Consider the following 22,607-nt stretch of genomic DNA (forward strand, 5'->3'; position numbering starts at 1 on the left):
GGAACTCTGCGTAGTGGCCACACAAAAAAGCTGTGTGGATACGAGCAACAAAAATGAATGTGAACATGAAATTTGCTCATTTTAATTGGTTCCAAATTCAAGAATTAAATTTTATGCACAAGACGCAGAACATGTTTGCAAAGAAACGCAAAAGGGAGCAGACAAGAAAAGAAAAGCTGACTGTGAGCAGTCAGACTTTCAGACACAGTTTTGAAGCAAATATACAAAAAAAAAAAAAAAAAAAATCTATAAACAAAGATGTAATTGAAAAATGCACTGAGCAGAAAATGATCAGGTCCAGTCTGATGAGGTGCAGCAGGATTTTCATCATGTGGAATAAATGAAAACTTCAGCCTGGTTGATTTAGCTGGTGGCGTCCTGAGCTCACACAGTGAAAACATGAGGAATCCTTTTCTGAAAGGTACAGGTGCAGGGTGACTCCGGCCATCAGAGATCTGAAGTGACTGATCTCCAGTCACTTCAGAACTCCACTTACAGATATCCATCACGTCCCCCTCGGCCCCTGCAGAATGAGAAAGTGTGAGGAGAGCAGGTCGGATAAATCACATGGTTTCAGTGTTCTGAAGCTGCTGTAGTATTCATCATGAGCTCTGTGTTAGAAAGAAATGTCTGACGTCTAAAAACCTGCAGCTCCTTGCAATGTGACTGAAGTGAGTCCAACACAAAGCTCGGGAATTAACAACAAACTACTAAAAGCTAAAAGTCGAGACGTTTTGAAATTCAAATAAAAAGCTTCATGCAGGAAAAGTGATTGAAACGAGGAGGAGAGACAGTTCATTTCATGTTCTGTAAATCAGATGGAAATCAAACACCTGACTTTTATGAGATTAATTAGGATGGCACCTTTAAATTCCAGCTGTAAAAGGAGTGTCTCCTCTCTCCTCTCCAGCTGTTGCCAGTTGGTCTAATTAGCTGCGTTGTTGGAAACTGTGAGCACAGCACGAGGCTGACGGGGGAGCAGAGAGGCATCAGTGTGCCTCGCTGCAGCATGTGGTATCTCTTCTGTTTTGAAAGAGGTCTGATCGTCCGGTTTTCACAGCTCTCTTTAGCAGAGCAGATCAAAGTAAAGTTTCCTTTGAGTTTGTGTTGACTGGTTGAAGCCTTTGAGGTTGTTACTCTCAGGCATCTTAAAGTGTTTGAATAGATCTTCTGTGTGTGATGGAGGATTTTGTGGCTCAGAGGTAGAAGTTCACACTGTCAGGGAATACAGTGGGAAAACAGATGGTATGAAAACCACAGCAGCTGTCCAGGTGTGCATTGTTTCAGCAGTCGTGAACAGCGCTCTTCGCTGAGTCTCATTTCTAAACAGCTTATAACTTCGGGACAGCTTTTGGAGACGTCAGCTGCAGAGAAAATTCCCCCTCTGCTCTGACAGCAGCTTTAAATGGCGGAGAAGACACAGCATTTGAGTGGGTTTTGTCAATGAGATGAAAGAGGAAGGTCTATTAGGCTGATGAAAGCTGTTTCCTCCATTTTGGTGTGGAAGAAACCAATTATCTGAACTCTCAAGCAGCCGTTTTAAGTTCTTTTTAAAGTGTTTTTTAAATGGCATGGTTGTCATCTAAAGTATAAATCTACATCAGATTCTCTTTCATCAGCCTCTGGTGTATAGGAAGTTGTTATGATGACAGCTTTTCTACAGTAAGCAGTAAAAATATATATCATTCATCCGTGTGTTTCTGTCCACAGAGAGTTCATGTCTTAGGATGTTTTATTGTGAAATTCTCATCTTCTTTACATACATGAGACAGAAAAACATCCTCCTTAAAACAAGCTCCTACTTCTGTTGTTATTATTATCAGTAGTAGTGATGTGTCACACACACCACAGCAGCCGCAGAGGGATTTAAGCTCGATGACGCCGTTTAATCACCAAACTCTCAACCCTGAACGTCGCCTCATTAGTGGAGGAACGTCCTGCTGCACGAGCCATTTACCCTTCAGCTCCACTCCACTTTATTTATAGAGGCTGCTCGACACACATTTACACAGAACAATTCATTCACACAGTGTGTTGATCATTATTTACCCCAAAGGCAGGTTTATCATCTTTATTTACTGTTTGCAGAAATTGTGTCAGAGCTTTTATTATTTATTTATAATGGAATAATCAAAAATAAATTAACATAAATTCCAAGCAGAGCAGTAGAACTCGATCTCTTTGCAGTTTCGAATGCTGCTTCTAACTTTCCTTTAGTGGAGATGACACTCCAGCTGCAGTGCTGTGTATGTGAAGTGAGGATTAGTTCTGCTCATTCAGATTCTTTTTTTCCAAAGACAAAACACGATAAATATCACTTGTGGTACTAAACTGTCTGAATGATGATGAGGAAGAATGGAGGCTGCACAGGGAACCAAGAGACTGATTACCTGTTTTTATTGCACATGGAATAATGTGAAACTTTGATCCATTGCATTTAATCATCCTGGATAATGATGTTCGAGGAGAGATTGTTGAACTACTGAACCTCCATCCATCCATCCATCCATCCATCCATCCATCCATCCATCCATATTCATCCAGACAACATGGGATGTATGTGGAATACATTACTTGCTTGTTGAGTCCGTATTTTTTGTAATTCAATCTCTGATGAATGAAGATAGTCAGGTCAACAACAACAATGCTGTAGCTGGGAGCTGTGTGTGTGTGTGTGTGTGTGTGTGTGTGTGTGTGTGTGTGTGTGTGTGACTCCGCCCTCCACTTGACGTCACACACTCTCATCCAACACAGCCCCTCTCCTCCAGTCCTCCGGCAGACCGGAGCGGAGACGCATGGAGGCCGGTGTGTCGGTTCATTTGGCACCACTGAGAACTTGTAGGACCGGAAACAAGCTGTTATTTTGTCTTTTAATCCTTGTTTTTGTTGTAATGTTCTCATCTTGAAGACAGATGACGCGAGAAAAAACGAGAAAAAGAGGAAGAAGTGACGGCGGGCTCTCCATCAGCTCTTACTCAGCCTCTTCTCACTTGGCACCTTCCCAGAGAGTTCGGGCTTTCAGCCAGCAAGAGGTCAGTTTACATTAAAATCAAATTTAGACTTTATTACTTCTAATTATCTTTTAAACTGATTATTCCCACAGCTTCATTGTTAATGTAGCAGAACAATGTGCAGACAGAAATTCGGCTGTACTCGCATGAGAAATCTCCTGAGTATTACTATGGTATGTCCATAGTTTCATCTTCCTGGTGTTCTGCAGTAATTCCTTGTGTTATTATGTCTTTGCTGCTTTACAGTGAGTTTATAGTTACACTTATTGAACATTATGACTTATTGTGCTCTGTCTCTGTGATATTGTTGTAATTTTCCCTCAGTTTATTATTGGTTTACATTTAAAGCCTTGTTGTTTTTTATGCGTCTACCTGTGAATATTTATGAATATTCACAAATGAGCATAGAAACACGGGCTCAGCAGTGATGTGGAGGAACATGATTGGAAATAAGTTGACAATTAGTGCCGATTGTCACGTGTGCACACGCGGAATAGCGCGTGCACGCGCACCTCCTTAGCCCAGCCAATAAGGTCATCTGATAAGCTGCAAATCCTCTCTCTCTATCTGAAGGCAGCCTCAAGGTTTGTCCACCTCTTCTCCTGCTAATTTCCTCTTCATCATTTCTTCCTTATCTTCCTCCCTCCCTGCCTCTTCTTTTCCTGTCGTCTTTCTCCCACTCTCCTGCTCGTCTCTGTTAACAAACACATGAGCACAAACTGATGTGAAAGTGACACTGAACACCCCCACCTTCAGATACACACACACACACACACACACTCTGTAGTCTCCGCCCCTGAGGCTAAGCCTGAAAACGAGAATGTCATCGTTTTGCAGCTCCACCTGAAGGTGCACAGCATTTTGTAATGACTGGCCCCTTAGTACAACACACACACACACACACAGATCAGCACGGATCAGCATGCCGTGGTCATGTACAGTAACAGATGAAACTCATTAACAAACATAAAGCATTCAGTCCTTATCCTTTGCTCCCAGTGTGATTTTGAAGCCTAAGCAGCGTCTGATGAGCTTCAGTTCCTGAATAACTGAAAGTTTTCGTGTTGTATTTAATGTTTCCACCTGGAAACGTTGTTGTGTGATCAGTCCTACCCTTAGTCGTACCGCAGCTGTCTGCGTGGACACTGGTGAGAGTGGTAGATCAGCACCTGCTGAAAAGTTTCCAGAGTGAACAGGGACTGTTTGGAGAACGGCCTCCGCTGGTGCTTTCAGGGACATTAGGACAAGGTCCTGACCTGAGTTTAATGTTCATCAGATTAATGCTTTTTCCTTGACATTATTGTGAATGACACAGCAATGGCTGCCTTGAAGGTATAAAAATGGTTTGGAAAATAATAATGCAGCAATAATGTAGTATAGGCCCTTAAACTCCCTGTTGAAGGGAAAAACTGAAGTCAGGGCAGACTGATACTGAAATGAGTGTCTAAAATGTTATTAATACTGCATCACATTAGCACACAGCTGCAATGATTCAACAGCACAACACTGGCTTGTATTCTCGCTTCATTAATCAGCGTCATTACATCATCAGTTAAAAATATGCTAAACCCTTTTCATGGGATTATAAATGCTGGTTAATGTGACAATTAGCTGCTTTTACATTTCCCCTGAATTTATGACATTAACAGGCTTTAACACGTTCACCGTCCATTTACAGAAAGACGTTTATCACATCCAGCCCGTTAATGCTTTATGATTTGCTACCTGGCTGTTTTTCCTCCTGCAGTAAAGAGAGTCGGCGGGTAAATGATTGCGTTTGAAACACTTAATGCAGAAAATTAAACTAACTGCTGCCCTGAAGCTGACCTGTTGACGTGCTCAAAATGCCACTTCCTCTTCCTGAGTGCAGACCTCTCTTCTTAAACTGTCGGCAGCTGAAGAATTTCCTTCAGCGCGGAGGTGGAGGCGGCACTAAAACTCTGCACTTAACAGGCTCATTTACCTGGAAGTTCATCCTGAGGGGAGAGTGGAGGGCTTGTAATATTTTCAGATGAATTTCCCTGGTGATGAACGGTGGCAGTTGGGGCAAAGCGGCACTGCAGACTAATGCACTTGATCACACGCCAAGAGGAAGGTTTTTCATTTATTTATTTATTTCTGCAGGTCAAATATCAGCAGGTCTCCAAAGTGAAAAAGAAACAAAAACACAACGTGTAAAAAATCTGCAGCAGAAAGACCGTCAGAGAGGAATCACCCTGTCAGCCTGCAGGGATATGACTTTCCTCTGTGAGGGAGCTGAAAAAGAAGAAAGACAAAAGGGAAGATGGAATTAAATGAGCCACTTCTTACATCATTGTTTAAATATGTTTTTCTATATGCCACTGGCATTTGTCTAAAATGTGAGGAAATCCTCTCAGCCACTTTGAGCCCTTTACAAATGCAAGTTTATGACATCCTATTGCACATTTCACAGAAGGAAAAGTTTGAGCTTCAAGGGAAAAACTCACCCTTCATTTTTCATAATTCTGTGTAAATTAGTAACAGCTTAATCTCTGATTTATTGGACATCTCATGACTCAAAGGCACAGCAGCGATAAAGACTCTTGTTGAGGAGAGAAGCAAAGAGGAGCTGCACCATCATATTCTGCTGGAGTATCATCCTTAAACTGTCCAGAAACAGAGTTGAATTAAAAACAAATCATTAGCTTGCTGTGTTGTCACGTTCCTCTCAGAGCTGACAGACTGTTTCCAAACACAAGTGCGATCATTTGTTCAGTTTTGGCAGCACAGTAGGAAATCTGGTTCAAAGTACAGTGTACGGCGATATCTTTATACAGAGCACAGCGGCTTTCTCATCGATCATGCTTTTTTATGTGTTTTCCTGTGGGTTCTCCAACGAATGCATCTTTATTATATTTTGGTAACAAGTTGCAGCTAAACTCTCGTATGATTTAATAAACTGGAGTGACATAAAAGGTGAAAGTACCAATAATAGCTTTTCTTTGGACATTTTTAGTTTCACAGGCAAACTTCCAAGGACGTTTTTTTCCCTGAACTCACATTAATTTCCTCTGCTGTTTGACCAGCGCTACATCGCAGGTGTAAACACACGTCCTGGTGCATGCTGGGAGCGGAGCTGCATCGCTGCAGGCCACAGCAGAGCAGCCAGTTAGGTACCTGACTCAACAAGACCTAATGTGTTTCTGTCCCTGAGGTTAGGGACTGAATTAAACCCAAACTGCCTGCACTCAGTTTCCTGCAAAACAGATGAAAGAGCTGACCTTTAACAGAGCCGAGTGCAGCAGTGGTGTGTGTTTTGATGGTTTTTATTCTCTTTTTGGTTCAAAGAGACGAGCATGAAATGTAGAGCAGCTTGTTGTACTGACTAACCAATTTAAACTATCACATTTAGGGCGATTTATTTTGTCTTGGCAGACTTTAACGAGAAAGAGTCCACGTAGACTTTACTGATCGATAATCAGGAGACACTGAACAAACATATTAGATGAAGGAATCGGATTCTGAATCAGCTTTTCTCATCAGCAGGTAACAGCAGCAGGAAAAGGAAAGTGATTTTTAATTTTCAAACCTGAGGAGACTTTGTCAGTTTTGCATTTAGAGCTAAACAGATGTACATTGATATTTGTAGGTTTGTCTAACCAGCTCCTGAAGTTGTTTTCATCTCATTTTGTTGAACTGATAGCGAAGAATCGTGACTCAGGCTGAGTAAGGATCCGTCTTTGGTTTGTTTGATCTTGATTTAAGAGAGTTTTAGCCCTTCAGCCTCCTTCTTTGATCTGGGATTACTGCTGGTTTGAATGCTGACAGAGGAAATTCAGTGGTAGATTAAATTTAAATATTACATAGTATTGGATAAGTTTAATGTTAAACACACACTAACAGGTCTGTGCTGCTGTGTCTCATTCTCCATCATCTAATCTGCTCATTTTAAAACTCTGTGATGGGGAAGTGATAAACCCTGCGTGTGCATATGGCTGCTGGAGATGGTTATTATAGCAACGTTCATCCGGGGATTAGGACCGGCCGACTCCCGGCTAATTAAACTTTCGACTCCCCGGCGTCCTCGGCGTCACTGTGCCTTCACTGTGTCAGCCTGACTGAAATGAGTTAACAGTTTCACAGACTCGGATATGAAGGCACCAGTGGGGTAAAAAAATATCCCTGTTTCCAGTTTTGAGGACGGCTAACCCACAAGCCCTCCGGCAGTTTTCTGCAGATCCCCTGAAAGCTCCTTTTTTAGAGTTTCCTCTCCCTCTGTAATTGAAGTTTCTCTGCTAATGTGAAGTAAAACAAAAGTAAAATGGGAGTTCATTTCCCCAAATGCTGTGTCTTCCTCGTCTAATTCTTCAGTATCTCTGGAATCTGAAGAATCCTGTCCTCTGGAAAAGTCTTATTTTTTCAGACAAAGTCACATGCAGAGTACTCAGAGTACTGTTTAACCAAAGGCTTGTGCCATTTTTCCTTCAAGCCCTGGATGTTTTTGTCTTGTGACAAAAGGTTTCAGCTTCCAGGAGGCTGAGTGTGGATCTGCAGGGGTCGTCTGGAGGAATGCAGTTTGCTCTGAACTGAGCCTCCCGCTGCGTTTCCTGTCGCAGAGAACAGCAGCTTCCAATTCCCCTTATTTCCTTTTTTCCCTCTGTATCTGTCAGAGTCGTCCTCACCTCCTGGTGCATTTAGCGGAGATCGCCTCAGTGTTATATCAAAGTGGGTGACAGTGTCTTTGTCTGCCGGCGTGTTATTGATCGCAGGCTCGCTCTGGCTGCCCACTGAGTGCTCACTTTCGAGCGGGAGGAGAGGTTTTTATTGATGGTCGAGACTCTCCCTGAGGAAGTGTGGGGGGGGGGGTTGTGGGATGAAAATGAAATGTCACCTCGGAGGAGTTTGACTGGCTTTCAGCATCAGCTCCAAGGTGAACAGACACAGCCATTAAGTCCAGCATTCTCTTTAATGCAACAACTTCAGTTTTCAGCATTTCTCATTTCCATGTATAATAAATCTGCTCAGTGCTGTTTTCACACATATTAAACAATGCAGACTAGAGCTGCAGTGGATTAAATAAAGACTAAACTTTACTAAACTGTAGTTGTGCAAAATTGGTTCATAGGAGAGCAAATAAACTGAAAGGTGTTTGGACTCACCTGGAATGAGAGTTAAAGTGTGGAGGGAAGTTTTCACTGTTTGAGAAAGTATGAAAGTTTTTTAGGATCAGCAGATAAAAATAGATACAGCAGAGTATTGTGGTAGTGTGATTATGCATTATTCAGTGCACATCCTTAGCCAGGCTACTGTCGACTCTGTGCAGTAACCTGATTAGTAACTTGGTTATGTATATGTGTAGCCAGGTTTTTAATGGGTGTTTTACATGTGAGCGTGTGCAGGACAAAGACATCTGACAGGAAAAGAACCACTGTAGGGATTAAAAAAAAAACATTATATGTTGCTATGTGCAAATGAAACTTATAGTTCAGTTTCATGGTCATGATGCTCCGTCCACTTGACTGTTTTGCTGCTGTGAAACGACTGAAGGAAGGAAAAGGAATTAATTTTTTTTATCTCATCAGATAAAACTTGTCCTTGGAGGATGAACATAAACTTGGTGTTAACAGAGATAATAAATGTGAATATTTTGCATATCACAATTTTAAAAAATTCTGTTGAAAGCTGATCTCTAAGCCTTGGAAACTGGAATCAGTTGCCTTGTCTTAACAGTAGCACAAATAATTTGACATACTTTTCTTCATATTGTTTGTTTGTGTGCAGAGTTTTAATTTAAGACTTTTTTGGAGGACGTTCTGACCAACTGTTCAGAGCCATGTCAGTTGTATGAGGAGACAAAAAGCTCTGTATTGAGTGCTGGAGCTCTCTGAATAATTTGTGTCAAACCTTGCTCATAATATCTAATTTACTGTGTGGTTTTCTCAGTTTTGACAGAAAACAGAAGATGCTGGTGATGTGGTAAAGTAGTGTTGAAAACACACTGCATATGAATGAAAACCCTTTGTGTTTAATGTGAGAACACTGAGCAGGAATTCAGCTCCAAACGTTAAACCTCTAATGAAGATAATCAGTGAAAGGCATTTACATGGCAGCCTCTACAGTCTGTGTTGCTTTAATCAGATTAAAATGGCATCATTAGTGTGCAAATGCAAATGTTCCCACTGTCGCCGCTCGCCACATCCTGTAGGAATAGTAAAGTCTCTCGTGACTGAAGGGAACAACGTTTCACTGCAAAACAATTTCTAGCAGCCTCTCTAATCAGATTACAGTCCTCTGCTGACTTTGTGTTTTCATACACAAATTGAATCACAGCTCAACTCTGACAAGGAAATTGGTAACATGGCCGATACAATCAGAGATGGAAATACTCGAAACACACCGAGCAGTGCAGCCAGAGAAGGGAGGGGTGCTTGGTTCTGAGGTGAAAGGGTTGCTGGTTTGAATTCTGTTTAGGAAAAGATTTGGTGTGACTGCTGACAACAGCTTAAATGAACTTTCAGATTCTGTTGGCAGGGAAGTGATGTCAGATATAATTAATTAATTAATAAAGTTTTTATATGCTACATGACCAAACATATATGGGCAATGATGCTGAAATACAGGACTCCTCCAAACATACAGGAATGTTTGTAGATCATAGTGTGATTCCAGCAGTTTGAGGAAGGAGTCCATGAAGAAATTCTTCATGCTTTACATTTTATTTCTGACCTTCTTGGTTGTTATGTACTTTAAAAACTGCAATCTCTTTTGGTTTCATTTCTGTGTTGCTTTTCGATTTCTCTTCCCCCAAATCATATCTCACTCTCTCCGAGTTCCCTGCTCATGGTCTTTGCATCGATTCAGAAAAAACTTCTCCCTGGTCAGCTGGTAGCTAATTTCTTTCCTCAGCCCATCCTTTATACTGAGTTCCTTCAGAAAAGCAATGATATTTGTCAGCCTTATTTTCTGCTGCTGCACTCTGACCTTTGTTGCCGTTAACTGTGTTACTGATCTAGAAAATTAAGCTTCCTGCTTCTGTGTTGCTTTTGCAATTTGCTCCATATTTGATCGCTTGAATGCATGTGTGTTTAATATTTACTTGCCCACCATGAAATTCTTTGTGTTTATTTCCATCCAGATGAAAAGCTGCCAATGAGCGAAGGCTGCAGCAGGTACCGGCCATGGCTGCCCACCGAATCATCAGAGTAACAAACAACAACCACGTCCTCCCTCGCTGTAAATCTGAGGGGACACTCATCGACCTCAGTGAAGGGGTCACCGGGGCCAGTCTCAACGATGTCAAAGGTCAGTGTTTCAGTCAGATGTTGTCACATTTCATGTCGCAAAAATATATGTACAAGGCTTAATTATTTCAGTTTCAGTCATTTGAACGTGTTCATTTGTTCATCACTTAGTATTTCTAGAATTTAAATAATCTGTTGTTATAATTTTTTACATTTCATCTTTTGCAAATAAATTATTCAGTCACATGTTGAAAACAGTGTTATTCATTTTCTGGCTCTTTCACTTCACTGGTTGCACTTCATTACAGCTTTGTTTACATGCTCCATATACGCTAATGAGACGAACTAAAAATAGGGAATTATTCAGTAAATTATGCAGTTCATCTGCTTATACATTTATCCAGTGATCTGAAAATGTAGCTGCATTCAGATGATCAGAAATAAGGTTTAGGTTTTGTTATTTTAGTTTATTTTATCCAGGATCGATGACAGATTCAGATTCAGACAGTAAGCTACTGAGCCATTTGATCACAAACCCTCAGGTCTGATCCATGGTACCATCACCTCATTAGTTCAACTGGCCCATTATATGAGAAGCACTGTTAACTGCAGTAGTGCACTTGTCTGAAATAGGTCCAAACCAGTTACAAGACACAAATAAAAGACCATCATTAACAATTTAATGAGATAAAATTGATTTGGTCCATTATCTTTTTCCTCTTCAGTGCCTTCTCCCAGTGCCTTAAGGCTGGACACTTCCTCCTCCTATGGAGCTGCACAGGAAGTGGTTGCCATAAAGGATTATTGCCCCAGCAGCTTCACCACACTGAAATTCTCCAAAGGTGATCGCCTCTATGTGCTGGACACGTCAGGCGGAGAGTGGTGGTACGCCCACAACAACACGGAAATGGGCTACATCCCTGCCGCCTACGTCCAACCGGTCAACTTCAGGAACTCTTCGCTTAGCGACAGTGGGATGATCGACAGCCTCGGAGAGGGATACGAGGATGGTTCCAAGGAGTTTGGGGGCCTGGGGGAGTGGACAGGCATGAACGTGAAGCCCACAATTTACAACAACAGCCCCTTCTCTGTGAACCCCTTTATCTGTCCTTTAGATCAAAACTGCAAAGATATAGGTGTAAGGAACTCAGCAGACCTTATTCTGTTTGATTCTCTGGCATCTCCATCATCTTGCTCCAACTTTAATACTAGCACAGTCATAAACAATGGGTTCAGCAGCTGCCATAATAACAGTACCACCCCCACCAGCCCAAACCAAGAGGTACCTAACTTCCACAGGGATAATCCATTTTTCAGGAATAAACGTTCCCATAGTCTGTCAGAACTGTCTGTTCTGCAGGCACAGTCTAATCCAACCTTACCCTCTTCAGGATTCTTCACGGGCCTTAAGGCTCCTTCACCGGAGCAGTTTCAGAGCAGGGAGGACTTTAGGACTGCTTGGTTGAACCACAGGAAGCTAGCCAGGTCTTGCCATGACCTTGACTCTCTGGGCCAGAGTCCCGGGTGGGGCCAGACACAGCCGGTGGAGACCAACATAGTGTGCAGGTTGGACAGTAATGGAGGGGTTGTTCAGCTTCCAGACACACATATCAGTGTACACATCCCTGAGGGCCACGTCGGCCATGGAGACCACCAACAGATCTCCATGAAAGCCTTACTGGACCCTCCTTTGGAGCTCAACACTGACCGTTGCTCCACTGTGAGCCCTGTGGTGGAGATAAAGCTCAGCAACATGGAGACCAAGTCCTTCATTACGTTGGAGATGAAGGTATCAGTCACTCTGAAGAAAGAGAGTTGTCACGCTGCTGAAGTGCTTTGTGTTCGCAGCGATTGCAAAGAAGGGCCTTACATACCAATCCCTAATGCTTACATTTACAAGGATACAGTCCAGGTGCAGTTGGATAGTCTAGAGCCCTGCATGTATATGGCTGTTGTGGTTCAGTCACAGTACATCAGCCCCAATACAACTGTTTGGGACCATGTGCAAAGGAAAGTAACTTTGGGCGTTTATGGACCCAAGCACATCCACCCTTCCTTCAAGACAGTTGTAGCCATGTTTGGGCATGACTGCGCCCCCAAGACTTTGTTGGTAAGCGAGGTGGGCCGGCAGGCTATCTCAACTCCACCAGTAGCCCTCCAGCTGTGGGGGAAGCACCAGTTCGTACTGGGATACCCTCAGGACCTCCAGGTGGGATTGTACTCCAACATGTCCAACTACCAGGTGAAGGCAAGCGACGGCGCCGAGGTGATTCGGGGATTTCAAATCAAACTGGGAAAGGTCAGCAGGCTTCTGTGCATGATAACATCGCACAACCCCAACAGCATCTCAGACTTCACTCTCAGGGTCCAAGTCAAGGACGCCCTCGGCTGTATCCTCACCCAGTTCTGTGTCCAAACTCCGCAGCCACCGCCAAAGACCGGAGCAAGGATAACGGGTCAGAGACGGTTCTTGAAGAAGAAAGAGGTGGATAAGATTGTCCTCTCGCCGCTGGCTGTCACCTCCAAATACCCAAAGTTTCAGGACCGGTGCATAACCAACCTGAAATTTGGCAAACTGATCAAAACGGTGATCAGACAGCACAAGAGCACCTATTTGCTGGAGTACAAGAAGGGGGATGTTATTGCTTTGCTCAGTGAGGAGAAAATCAAACTGCGAGGGCAGCTGCGGACCAAAGAGTGGTACATTGGATACTATCAGGGGAAGATGGGGCTTGTCCATGCCAAGAATGTTTTGGTTCTGGGTAAGGTCAAGCCCATTTATTGGTGTGGGCCAGATCTAATGACCACCATGCTGCTGGAGCAGATCCTGAAGCCTTGCAAATTTCTTACATACATCTACGCAACCGTGAGGACCGTTCTGATGGAGAATGTGGGAAGCTGGAGGGCGTTTGCAGATGCCCTGGGATACGGGAATTTGTCCTTAAATTATTTTTGCCGGACCGAGCTGGACAATGAGCCGGAGAAGGTGGCATCAGTCCTGGAGAAACTCAAAGAGGAGTGTACCAACATGGAGAACAGGGAGAGGAAGTCTTTCCAGAGGGAACTCATGATGGTAAGACAAAGAGAGTGTGAATGAGCATTTCTGTTGTGTGTGAGACATTTAATTTAATTTAATTTAATTTAATTTACATTGCCTACATGTCTGATTATTGTCTTTTGGCGAAGAAGAAAAAGGGCAAAGAAAACTCATTTGACAGCTGCTTTCTCCTGAAGTAAGGCACTGAAAGGTGAATGCTTCCTATTTTAAGATCCACATATGTTTGTCCTCTTGACCTCCAGGATTATTTGGTCAGCAGTATTAGAGCACATCCCTTTTTATCTAAAGGTTGAAACTGTGACCTTTGAAACTACAAAATTGTGAGGATGAAAATCTGTAACTGTGCCAATTTTTAATATGATTTGATCTGTAGACATTGTAATCTATAAAACCTTAAAAATATTAAAAATGCCTTCTAGTAAGTTCTCAAAACTCAAGGCAACAATTTCAGGTTTCTTTCTTTATTCGCCGTCAGTCCTAATGCTGAAAATAATCCATTTCGAATCATATCAAAAATATCCAAGCCAGCAAATTCTCACATTTTAGGGGCTGATAAAAGAAAAAACTTTGCATTTATGTTTGATAAATGACGAGCAGAATCTTCTGGGAGAGAGTAGTTTAAGTTCACAATCACTGAATCGTCCTTGAGCAGAGAAGTAAAACTGGTGCCATTCAACTGTTACAGGCTATTGCTGAAATAACATTCAAAGCATTTACTTCTCAGATAAATATAAAGAAAAAACTGCATTACCATACGACTGCTGCAACAGTGTAAATGATGTACATAATGAAGCAAACAAGAGAAGACTTTGTTGCTGTCTCAGTTGGTTGCTGCATCATTAGTTAAGCTTTGCTGGAGCTGAAAAGAACAAAAATCTAATTTCCTAGACAGTTAGAGTCACTGGCTGTCTGATTATTACTCAACATGATTTCTCTCTGCTTCAGTCTGTGTTGCAGTCGGACAATGTGACACGATCTGAGTGTGAACTGGGAGAATCAGAGTCCTGATGCTCAGTCACATGAATGGTAAATAGCTCATCTCATAGCCTGAGGTGTCTCAAAGTATGAACAGCCATCACATGAAAAGCAAAGAGTGGAGAGGGGGGCGGAGGAAAAAATCCTGTACAGGGAGAGTATAGAAAACAACTCTGTCAAGCGGACACACGCAGCCCCCGATGTGTTTTCTTATCCAACAGCACCGGCACCCCGGGGGAGGCGAAATAGTCCCGAGACATTTCCCTCACTAGACGCCATTATTCAAAAAGTACTTTAGCAAAGTACATTTTCCAACTGCTGTTTATCCAGGCAGAGTCGATGAGGCGTGCATACACTTTTGTTCCAGCATCATGCTCAGTACGGCCGCAGGTTTCAGCTGGCGGCTACCGGAGCAGCTGGGGGTAAAGTGCCTTGCTAAATGGGACTTTGACAGTAGCTGTTAAGGTGGTGTGTTACTCGTTTGCTGTGCGTGCTTTTTTTCTTCAGAGTGTTATACAGAGAAGCTCACCTGCAACTACCTCTCCGTTTGGCTGTAAGTCATGTGACCTCCCCGTAATCTCACTGAGTCTAAAGCGAAGGATTCATGCTTTATGTTTCATAAAAGGCTTTTATTCTGGCATCCACCTTCAACTCCTGCTGAGGCTCTTAAACTAGGTGTGTGCACAAAGAGGGCCTCAGCTTTAAACTGAGCTTCATCCTTGATTCCATTGAGCTCCATTTTTTTAAATATTTGCTGTAAAGTGAAACAAGGACACACTCACATGTACATCACCAAGGACAGTGGAAATTTGTCCTTGGTTAAACAATTTGTCCACATAGTGTGAAGTTTCACAGCACATGTGAGTGTTAGACCAATACATGGTTTGTCATTAAATGGAATTTACCCCTTATATGATGTTTTAGCAGCTCCAGAAAGGACCAGATGATAAATATGATTTCATTACTCCGTGTCTGAGCCAGACATGCAGAGTCTCGTGTTACTCTCCAAGCTGCTCAGACCAAATCACACTGAAGGTTGTTTGTTGAAAATTTATCATGTTGACAGAAAATAGCATGTGATTCAGGTTTTCCCATTTTTTTTTTTTTTTTGCAATGGACCAAAAGCTCAATTTAACATATAACTTATCTTACAAATCTAAAACAGACACTGTAAAAACACCACACGGGGCACAGGGCAGACTGTGAAGAGCATTTTAATCTCTTAAACTCTTGATTTCCTCTTAAATTCAGCCTGACTTCCTAAATCATATTTGTGTAGCTTGTCAATCAGTCACTCTACTGTTATACTCTTAAAGAAGTCGGGATGATTTTCTCTGGATGTTTGTCTGCTGTTGCAGAGATAGCTGGCTGGGGTTAGGGTTGGGTTGGGAACATAACTGGTTGGGAAGGGGATTAAATGTGGCCTCAGAATAAAGGAGAAAACACAAATCAATGGAGAAACAAACTTCAACACCTGTATTTCCTGGCTGTTTGACAGGTGATGCCGTCATTTCCTCTGTGAAAGCAAAACCCATCTTACAAACCTGAGTCGGAGCCTCAGAAACTGGGTTAAACAGCGTTAACTAAACTACTTTAGAACTGACAAACTATAAAAGACTCATTATTAACAACGACACAGACTTGAATGATCAAATCGTCTCCTCAAAAGAAAAAACATCTTATATAATTCTTACTCAATAAAACATCCCTACAGTGAGAACCTCTGGCTTTAAAATCCTCGGTCAGCAAACAAGGCGTCCATTGTTTTCTCCTAATAATGCAGCTTTTATCTGCTCTTCAGGACTAAAAATACTCAGATTCAGGCTGTTCTGTGAAATGGTACAAACAGTAGTGTATAATTCAAGCACCTTGATTAAGTTACACAATATGTCGTCCATTTATTCGAGCACCTCACTCACAAAGATCCACACCACTTTCAAATGAGTTTATTGGGAAGTTGTGTGAAGTAAAGGACAGGACACTGTCATGTCAAGGGAATGAATTGAGGGTTGAATGGGAATCGATTGATGGGTGTAGACTGGAGACTCATGGTATCATGGCTTCATTGTCCCCCCTGTGGTTTCTGTAATGAGAGAGGAGGAAGCAAAGAAGTGGAAAAAATGGGTTTAGTGGGTGGGATGTGAGAACTGATACAAGTGGAAAAGAAAGAGTTTGGACACACCTATACAGTGTAGGTAAAAACAGGAGGCTGAATAACTTTGACTTTACTTATTTGTTACGTTCTGGGCTTTTGGCTGATCTGCTTATATAATAACACCCAGTTTAGCCATCTGTTTTTTATTTAGACCATTTCTTATTGAACAATAACACCACAAACCTCTCAACTAATCTCATTGTCTCTCGTCTTGAGGGCAACCACACATGTGTTGAGTTAATCAGTTTAACAGAAGACACGGCTTTGAGACTTTCATGGACTGATCCCAGTTGGCTGTGCTACTGAGCAGGACCACAGTATCCCCACATACCCTGCTAATGGAAAAACTCTAGGATTTTCAGCTGCAGGCAGTGAAGTGGAGACATCAAATGATACACAATTGACACTATAAAGGCAAAAAGCTGAACTAAAATGGATAAATATGACTGAAAGTACTATTTTCTTGAACATATTTGCGAATCTAGAATTTAAATTCAAGTTCTTCTCTGCAAAAATGGAAATTTTCAAATCAGAGAGTAGCTGTAGCTGTGCATCTGTCTCTGTACAGTCTGAAATGTTCAAAAAGGAAAGTGTTGCTGCAGCACTCCTGCTTAGTCTTCAGGGTTAGAACAGCTCATCATGTCTCCCCCTCTCTGCCACACGAGCCGACAGGTGTTCCCATGTGAAATGTGAGCAGCCATTGATCAGGGCTGAGCTGGAGGCCTGGGGGGCATTCGACACCGCCCTGGCAGATCTTTTAACGCCGTGGCTCGAGTTACGAAGGCAGAGGACAAAATGAGAAAGCCGTCCCTTGTGCTTGTCAGTGGAGGAGAGTAGCTGAAAGACCAGGAGAGTGTTGTTTAATAATGGATCCATGCAGAGAGGCGGGGTGAATCAATCCCCTGCTTGTAGACTCTTGTCTAAAACCAAGGCCTTCAGTCATAAAACTGTAACAGCGCCGTAGTAAGCTGAGTCTACGGCTCGGAAAATTAGACTTCTTTGTTAATGTACAGCCGCCGTGATCCCCTGTGACAGCCAATAAAAATTATAATGTTAATACAGAGATGAATATTTAACAGCCAGCCTGATTATCCAGACCTGGCCTCTGCAGGTTTATTGGACCACAAACTAGAAACCTGAGATCATCAGGTTCAGACAGAGCAGGAGAACTGTTTGTTAAAGCCGAGAAAGGAAAAAGGTTGAGTCGACACAGCAGAGTCCAAACTCTTACTCCTCCTCTTACTGCTGAGATACCTGCTCCATAAAGAAAGTGACTGATCCAAACTGAGGAGTAAAAACCAAAAGTGTTTTCTCAACAGCAGCAAGTGAAAATGCTGGAATCAGCTGATTCCAGACCGTCACTAATGGGACAAACAAACAAAACTAAAGGCACCAAACTCAATAGACGTAATGGATGTAAGTGTTTATTTAGAGCAGTTATATTTGCACATTTGAAAAATAAGACTGATAACAGATTGAGCTGTAATTTTGTAGACAGCAAGAAAAAATCAGTCGTGTGGCTGTAATGTGTTTTTGGAATGAGATGTTTAAAGGTTGGAAAGGGAAACTGAAAATACCAGAAAGACAAGAAGCCTGTAATGATGCAGATTGTTTGTCTTCTTTTGTACATAACTTGTCAAATGTGCAAATTAAGTTTTGAGTCTTGTCTTATTCCTGTTCTTTCTTTATCTCACTCATATTTCTCTTATTTTTGTCGTTCTTCCTCTCTTTCTTTCTTCTCCTCTCTCTTTCCCTCTCTTCCTGCCTCATATTCTCCTCCTTTTTCTCTTTCTTTCTTTTCTACCTGTCACTGTCATCATCCACCCGGCTCCACCTCTCCTCCTCCTTCCTTCCCTCCCTCCCTCTTTCCTACTGAGGCTTTTGGAAGTGAAGCTCATTTAGCTGACAGCCGCCCGGTCAGCTGTCAGCTCCATCTGTCCGTCTGCTTCGGGGCTTCCTGCAGGTCGCCACTATCTCATATTTTTCAAACGCTTCAGTCTCTCATGGAGCAGACACTTTTCTATTTATGGATCTGAATCATCTTGTTAGTTAATAATGTGGAAACATCAACCAAAACCAGGCAGGAAACGGGGACTAGATGAGTTCTGTGGTGCAGCTGTAGATTCTGTTTGGCATTATGGCATCATATGGAGAGTACAGCAGACTCAGAGTGGTCATTTGTCAAGTTTAATCACATTATTTTGTCAGTTTTATGACACGTTATCACTCATGAAACAGTGAAACAAATGTTCAAAACAAACTCTTAAGAATGAATAGTTTTGAGTTGCTCTAAATTAGACTGAAATATACAGGCCCAGACTCATTTGCACACTTTACTGTTTACAGATTTTGATTTTAAATGGATAAAATAGCCATTTTCCCATCAGCCTTCACTCAGTAACCACAGTGAAAAGTATTGAAAATCAAAAACTGAATGAAAAAAAAATGTAAATTTTATCCATTTATGATATAACACAATGAAGTGGAGGGGTCTGAAAACTTTCTGGAGCCACTTTAAATGTAAATGGCTGAAGCTGAAACCACTGTGTCCTTGTGCACGACTCCGACCTTTGACCTCCATCTGGTGCAGTCTGAGGCTGAGGCATTTGTCTTTGAGGCACATGACACTTGTCTTTTTCCAGAAAACAAAATTCAGATTTATTTTTTTACACTCCCTGAACGCCTGACCTTTATTTTGAAGCACCAACTCCTTCCTGTTTCCTATTGTGTCTGATTTTAATCCTTTCCGGCTTAAACGACATGTCTCTCCTGCATGTTCAGGAGTTCCTGATTTGCACATTCACACATCATGCTTTGTGTGTGTGTGTTTGGATGGCCCAGCCTGACCAGGTCTATATTTAGACCAAACCTGTGTGAAGCCTGAATCAGCAGACGGGGGACATCACAGTCGAAGGCCAGAGTGCTCGTCAGCCAGGTGGTGGAGAGAGATGGAGACAGACAGGGAGAGAGAGGAGAGGAGAGGAGAGGAGAGGAGAGAGGTGAGGAGAGGAGAGAGGTGAGGTGAGGAGAGGTGAGGAGAAGAGAGAGGGGTGAATATAGATAAACCAAAAGCATTTATCATCTCAGTTTGGTTTGAATAGACTGACCTGAACATTGGAGCTGCAGTCCATAACAGAGAAAGATAAGAGATGTGAATGATGAGCAAATAGGGTGTAAAAATAGATCCTTCTAATAACTGGAAGTAACACGACCTTTGGATTATAAGGTTCTTCCTGTCCTGTCTTTAAAGATTGAGTCAGGGTTTAAATATGCAGCTGCCTTCACACACTGATGTTCTAGTGTCCTGCAGAAAAGGTGAACGTATCCAACTCTGTTCTGTTAAAGCTTTTTTATTGTATCAGTCCAGAGTCAATCAGTTTCCCAGAGTCTGAGGTGACGTCTTCAAATGTTTTGTTTAACCATCAGTCTTAGAAGTTTAGAAGAAATAATTTCTGCCAACTACGAGCAAACAAAAGCAGCGTTCGGCAAACAGCCAATCAAACAGCAGCGTGGTAACATGCAGTCAGTACCGTCTGGCATCAAATCTGTGCCATCTGCTTTCATTACCAAAGACTTTGGGCCTGTGTGTTGTTGTTTTCCGCCTGAGGACACTTGACATTGCGAGTGTTGGGCTCTGACCACACAGACCTCTCCAGCCAAAAGCATTTAAAACAGTTTGAAACTGTTCTCCCCCATCCCAACATACGTTCTCCATACATGTTGAATTATAATGTGTTGGATCTATGGACTTTAAATGTTAGTGGCAGCTGCAGCGTGTTTGCTTCGTATGTGTGTGTGCTCTTCAGGATTCTAGTGAGTAATCTGTCGTCAGACGAGATGAATCACGGTCAGGATTCAGATGATTCTTGTGCGTCTGAGGCCCATTAAGACAAATCTTATCGGAAGAGTTTCACGCAATGCTGAGCGCAACACAAAGCTCTGATGTGATCTGATGAAGCCATTAATACACTGAATGTTCACTGTGTGGAAATTGTCATGGTCAGATGGGACTAAGACTGACAAAGAGACGGGGGCAGTAACGTCCATACTGATCCAGCCCTGATTGGAAATTTGAAAGAGATTTTGTGTTTCACTGTTTGCCCATTGTTTAAAAAATAATGTGTTTTCCAAAGTCTTTGCTTGTGGCTTTCACAGTGCATCACTTTGTGTGTGAATAGATGGAAGATGCTGCAGCGGCTGAGACCCCTGCTTTCCTGAGCAGTCTTATCTCTGGATGGCAGCATACGCATGAGCACATACATGTTTTGGTCTGAGTAAAACGAGAAAATGCTCAGTGGTTGTTTTCCTGTGCATCTTTACAGGGAAAAAAAGAAATAAGAAATCCTGCCTGCAGCGTATTTTCCACTCAGCTGCTTTTATTGATGCTCAGTATTTTTTAACCCTGACTTATCCGGGTTAGATGAGTAAGAATGTATTTACAGCAGCAGCCTGAGGGACGCGACTACTTACAGGAGAGGTTAAGATTTAAATTCACACACTCATTCATAGAGGAAGATGTTTTTTCCTTAAGAACAGCATTTAGAATTTTTTTTATGTTTGCCTTTCTGCCCTCGGGACTAGCTGAAAGATAAACAGCTAATCTCAGTGGGACTGTACAACAGTGTTTTTCATCTGGATAAATTAGAAAGTTCATGTGTTGATTAACAGGATAGGAGAGAATCAACAACATATTAATCCATGTTTCATTTCCTTTAAAATGACTCAGATTAAACAGACTGAGAGAGAAGCATCACTGCGGTTTAACTGTTTGCTTTCAGCCCATTAATCTCAGCATCCACAGATCGTCCATGTCCACAAACCACAGATTTATTCACCGTTTTTATCAACTCACAGATTCTCTGTAATTAAAACACCATCCCTCTGCTGACCGTCTCTCTTTCCTCTGTCAGGCATTGCTGAAGATGGACTGCCAGGGTCTGGTTGCTAGGTTGGTCCTGGATTTTGTCTTGTTGACCACAGCAGTGGAGGTGGCGTCCAGGTGGAGGGAGCTGGCTGAGAAACTGGCAAGAGTGTCCAGACCGCAGATGGAGGCATACGAGGCTCCACACCGCGACAAGAACGGACTACTGGACAACGAGGTGAGACGCCTGACAACGTATTCAAAGTCCAACTCTCCCACTCAAGACCACATTTTAAAATCATTTGAGCGTTTTGTGCGTACATGTCCACAGGTTTTCAGCACAGGGTAAATATCAGTATGTGTTGATGGACAGAGGGTAGGTGTGAGGGTGCCCCACAGTTTGAAAACCTCTGGTATAATATAAAGTTGGGAAAACAGGACAAGAAAACTTTTTCCAATCTGTTTGCTTGTGTACCTAAAACCTCTTTCCTTCTCGTCCTCTGATCCCTGTCCTAATCCAGTCCATGTGGAAACCAGCTTATGACTTCCTCCTGACGTGGGCTGCCCACATCGGGGACAGCTATCGTGACGTGATCCAGGAGCTCCACCTCGGACTGGACAAGATGAGGAACCCCATCACCAAGAGGTGGAAGCACCTGACCGGCACGCTCATCCTCGTCAACTGCCTGGACACCCTCCGCAGCGCCGCCTTCTGCCCCACAGGATATGGAGACTTTGCTGTCTGACCGTGAGTAAAAGTGTGTGAGGAAGTTCCTGGAGCTCAGTGCAGTGAGTAGCTGTCATGGACAAGTCTAAGGGACTGCACTGAGGACAAGATGTTTGGGATGGACGTCAGAGATTAAACCAATATAGTCTAGGTTTTCCTCAGCCTTCCATCTTCATCGTCTGTACGCCCTGGTCTTGTTTGGAGTCTTGGATTGGACGCCGATTGGTTCTCGCTAAGCACCAGATTCAGAAACGAGACTGGACAAATTCTGACACTGGAAAAGTCGATGTGAGACTGGAGGATCTGCCTCTTTCTGTTTGTTCTGCTTTCTTTTCCTCGCTCTCTTCATCTCTTTTCTACCTCACCCTTTAAACATCTTGCTTATTTTGACCTTTTCTACCTTTTGCTGTCTTACTCAGTCATGTTGTCTCTTCCTGTCTCAGACTGCTTTAATATTCTGTCTCTCCTGCTTCTTCTGTTTCTCTCATTCTTTTCATTTTTCTGTTTTGCTGCAGTTATTTAACAGTTTGTGTGATTTGTTCTTATCTCTGTATTCGCTCTTTCTCCTCGGCCCTCAGGACATCAGAGACCTCAACCACTGCAGTACGTAACCAGACA

General features: G+C 42.6%; 2 protein-coding genes across 4 annotated transcripts in view; one reads left to right on the forward strand and one right to left on the reverse strand.

Moving 5' to 3' along the window:
- s100b (S100 calcium binding protein, beta (neural)) overlaps positions 1-22,607 on the reverse strand; it is a 614,446-nt gene that overhangs the window by 11,721 nt on the left and 580,118 nt on the right. The gene's annotated exons all lie outside the window — the stretch shown is intronic.
- LOC121177860 (SH3 domain-binding protein 4-A-like) lies at positions 10,151-22,008 on the forward strand. Its single transcript, XM_041032243.1, has 4 exons — positions 10,151-10,274; positions 10,939-13,286; positions 21,312-21,500; positions 21,784-22,008. Exons 1-4 carry the CDS (start codon positions 10,151-10,153, stop codon positions 22,006-22,008), a joined length of 2,886 nt encoding a protein of 961 aa, XP_040888177.1.

This window comes from Toxotes jaculatrix, chromosome 24 (assembly GCF_017976425.1).
Source record: "Toxotes jaculatrix isolate fToxJac2 chromosome 24, fToxJac2.pri, whole genome shotgun sequence".
Lineage (NCBI taxonomy): Eukaryota > Metazoa > Chordata > Actinopteri > Toxotidae > Toxotes > Toxotes jaculatrix.

What these genes read in the sequence shown, in the direction of transcription:
- LOC121177860 (XM_041032243.1), top strand. Translation starts at nt 10,151, where the DNA reads ATGGCTGCCCACCGAATCATCAGAGTAACAAACAACAACCACGTCCTC. An exon ending in TCCAGAGGGAACTCATGATG is followed by an intron (nt 13,287 to 21,311) that starts GTAAGACAAAGA and finishes TTCCTCTGTCAG; the next exon opens with GCATTGCTGAAGATGGACTG. An exon ending in ACGGACTACTGGACAACGAG is followed by an intron (nt 21,501 to 21,783) that starts GTGAGACGCCTG and finishes GTCCTAATCCAG; the next exon opens with TCCATGTGGAAACCAGCTTA.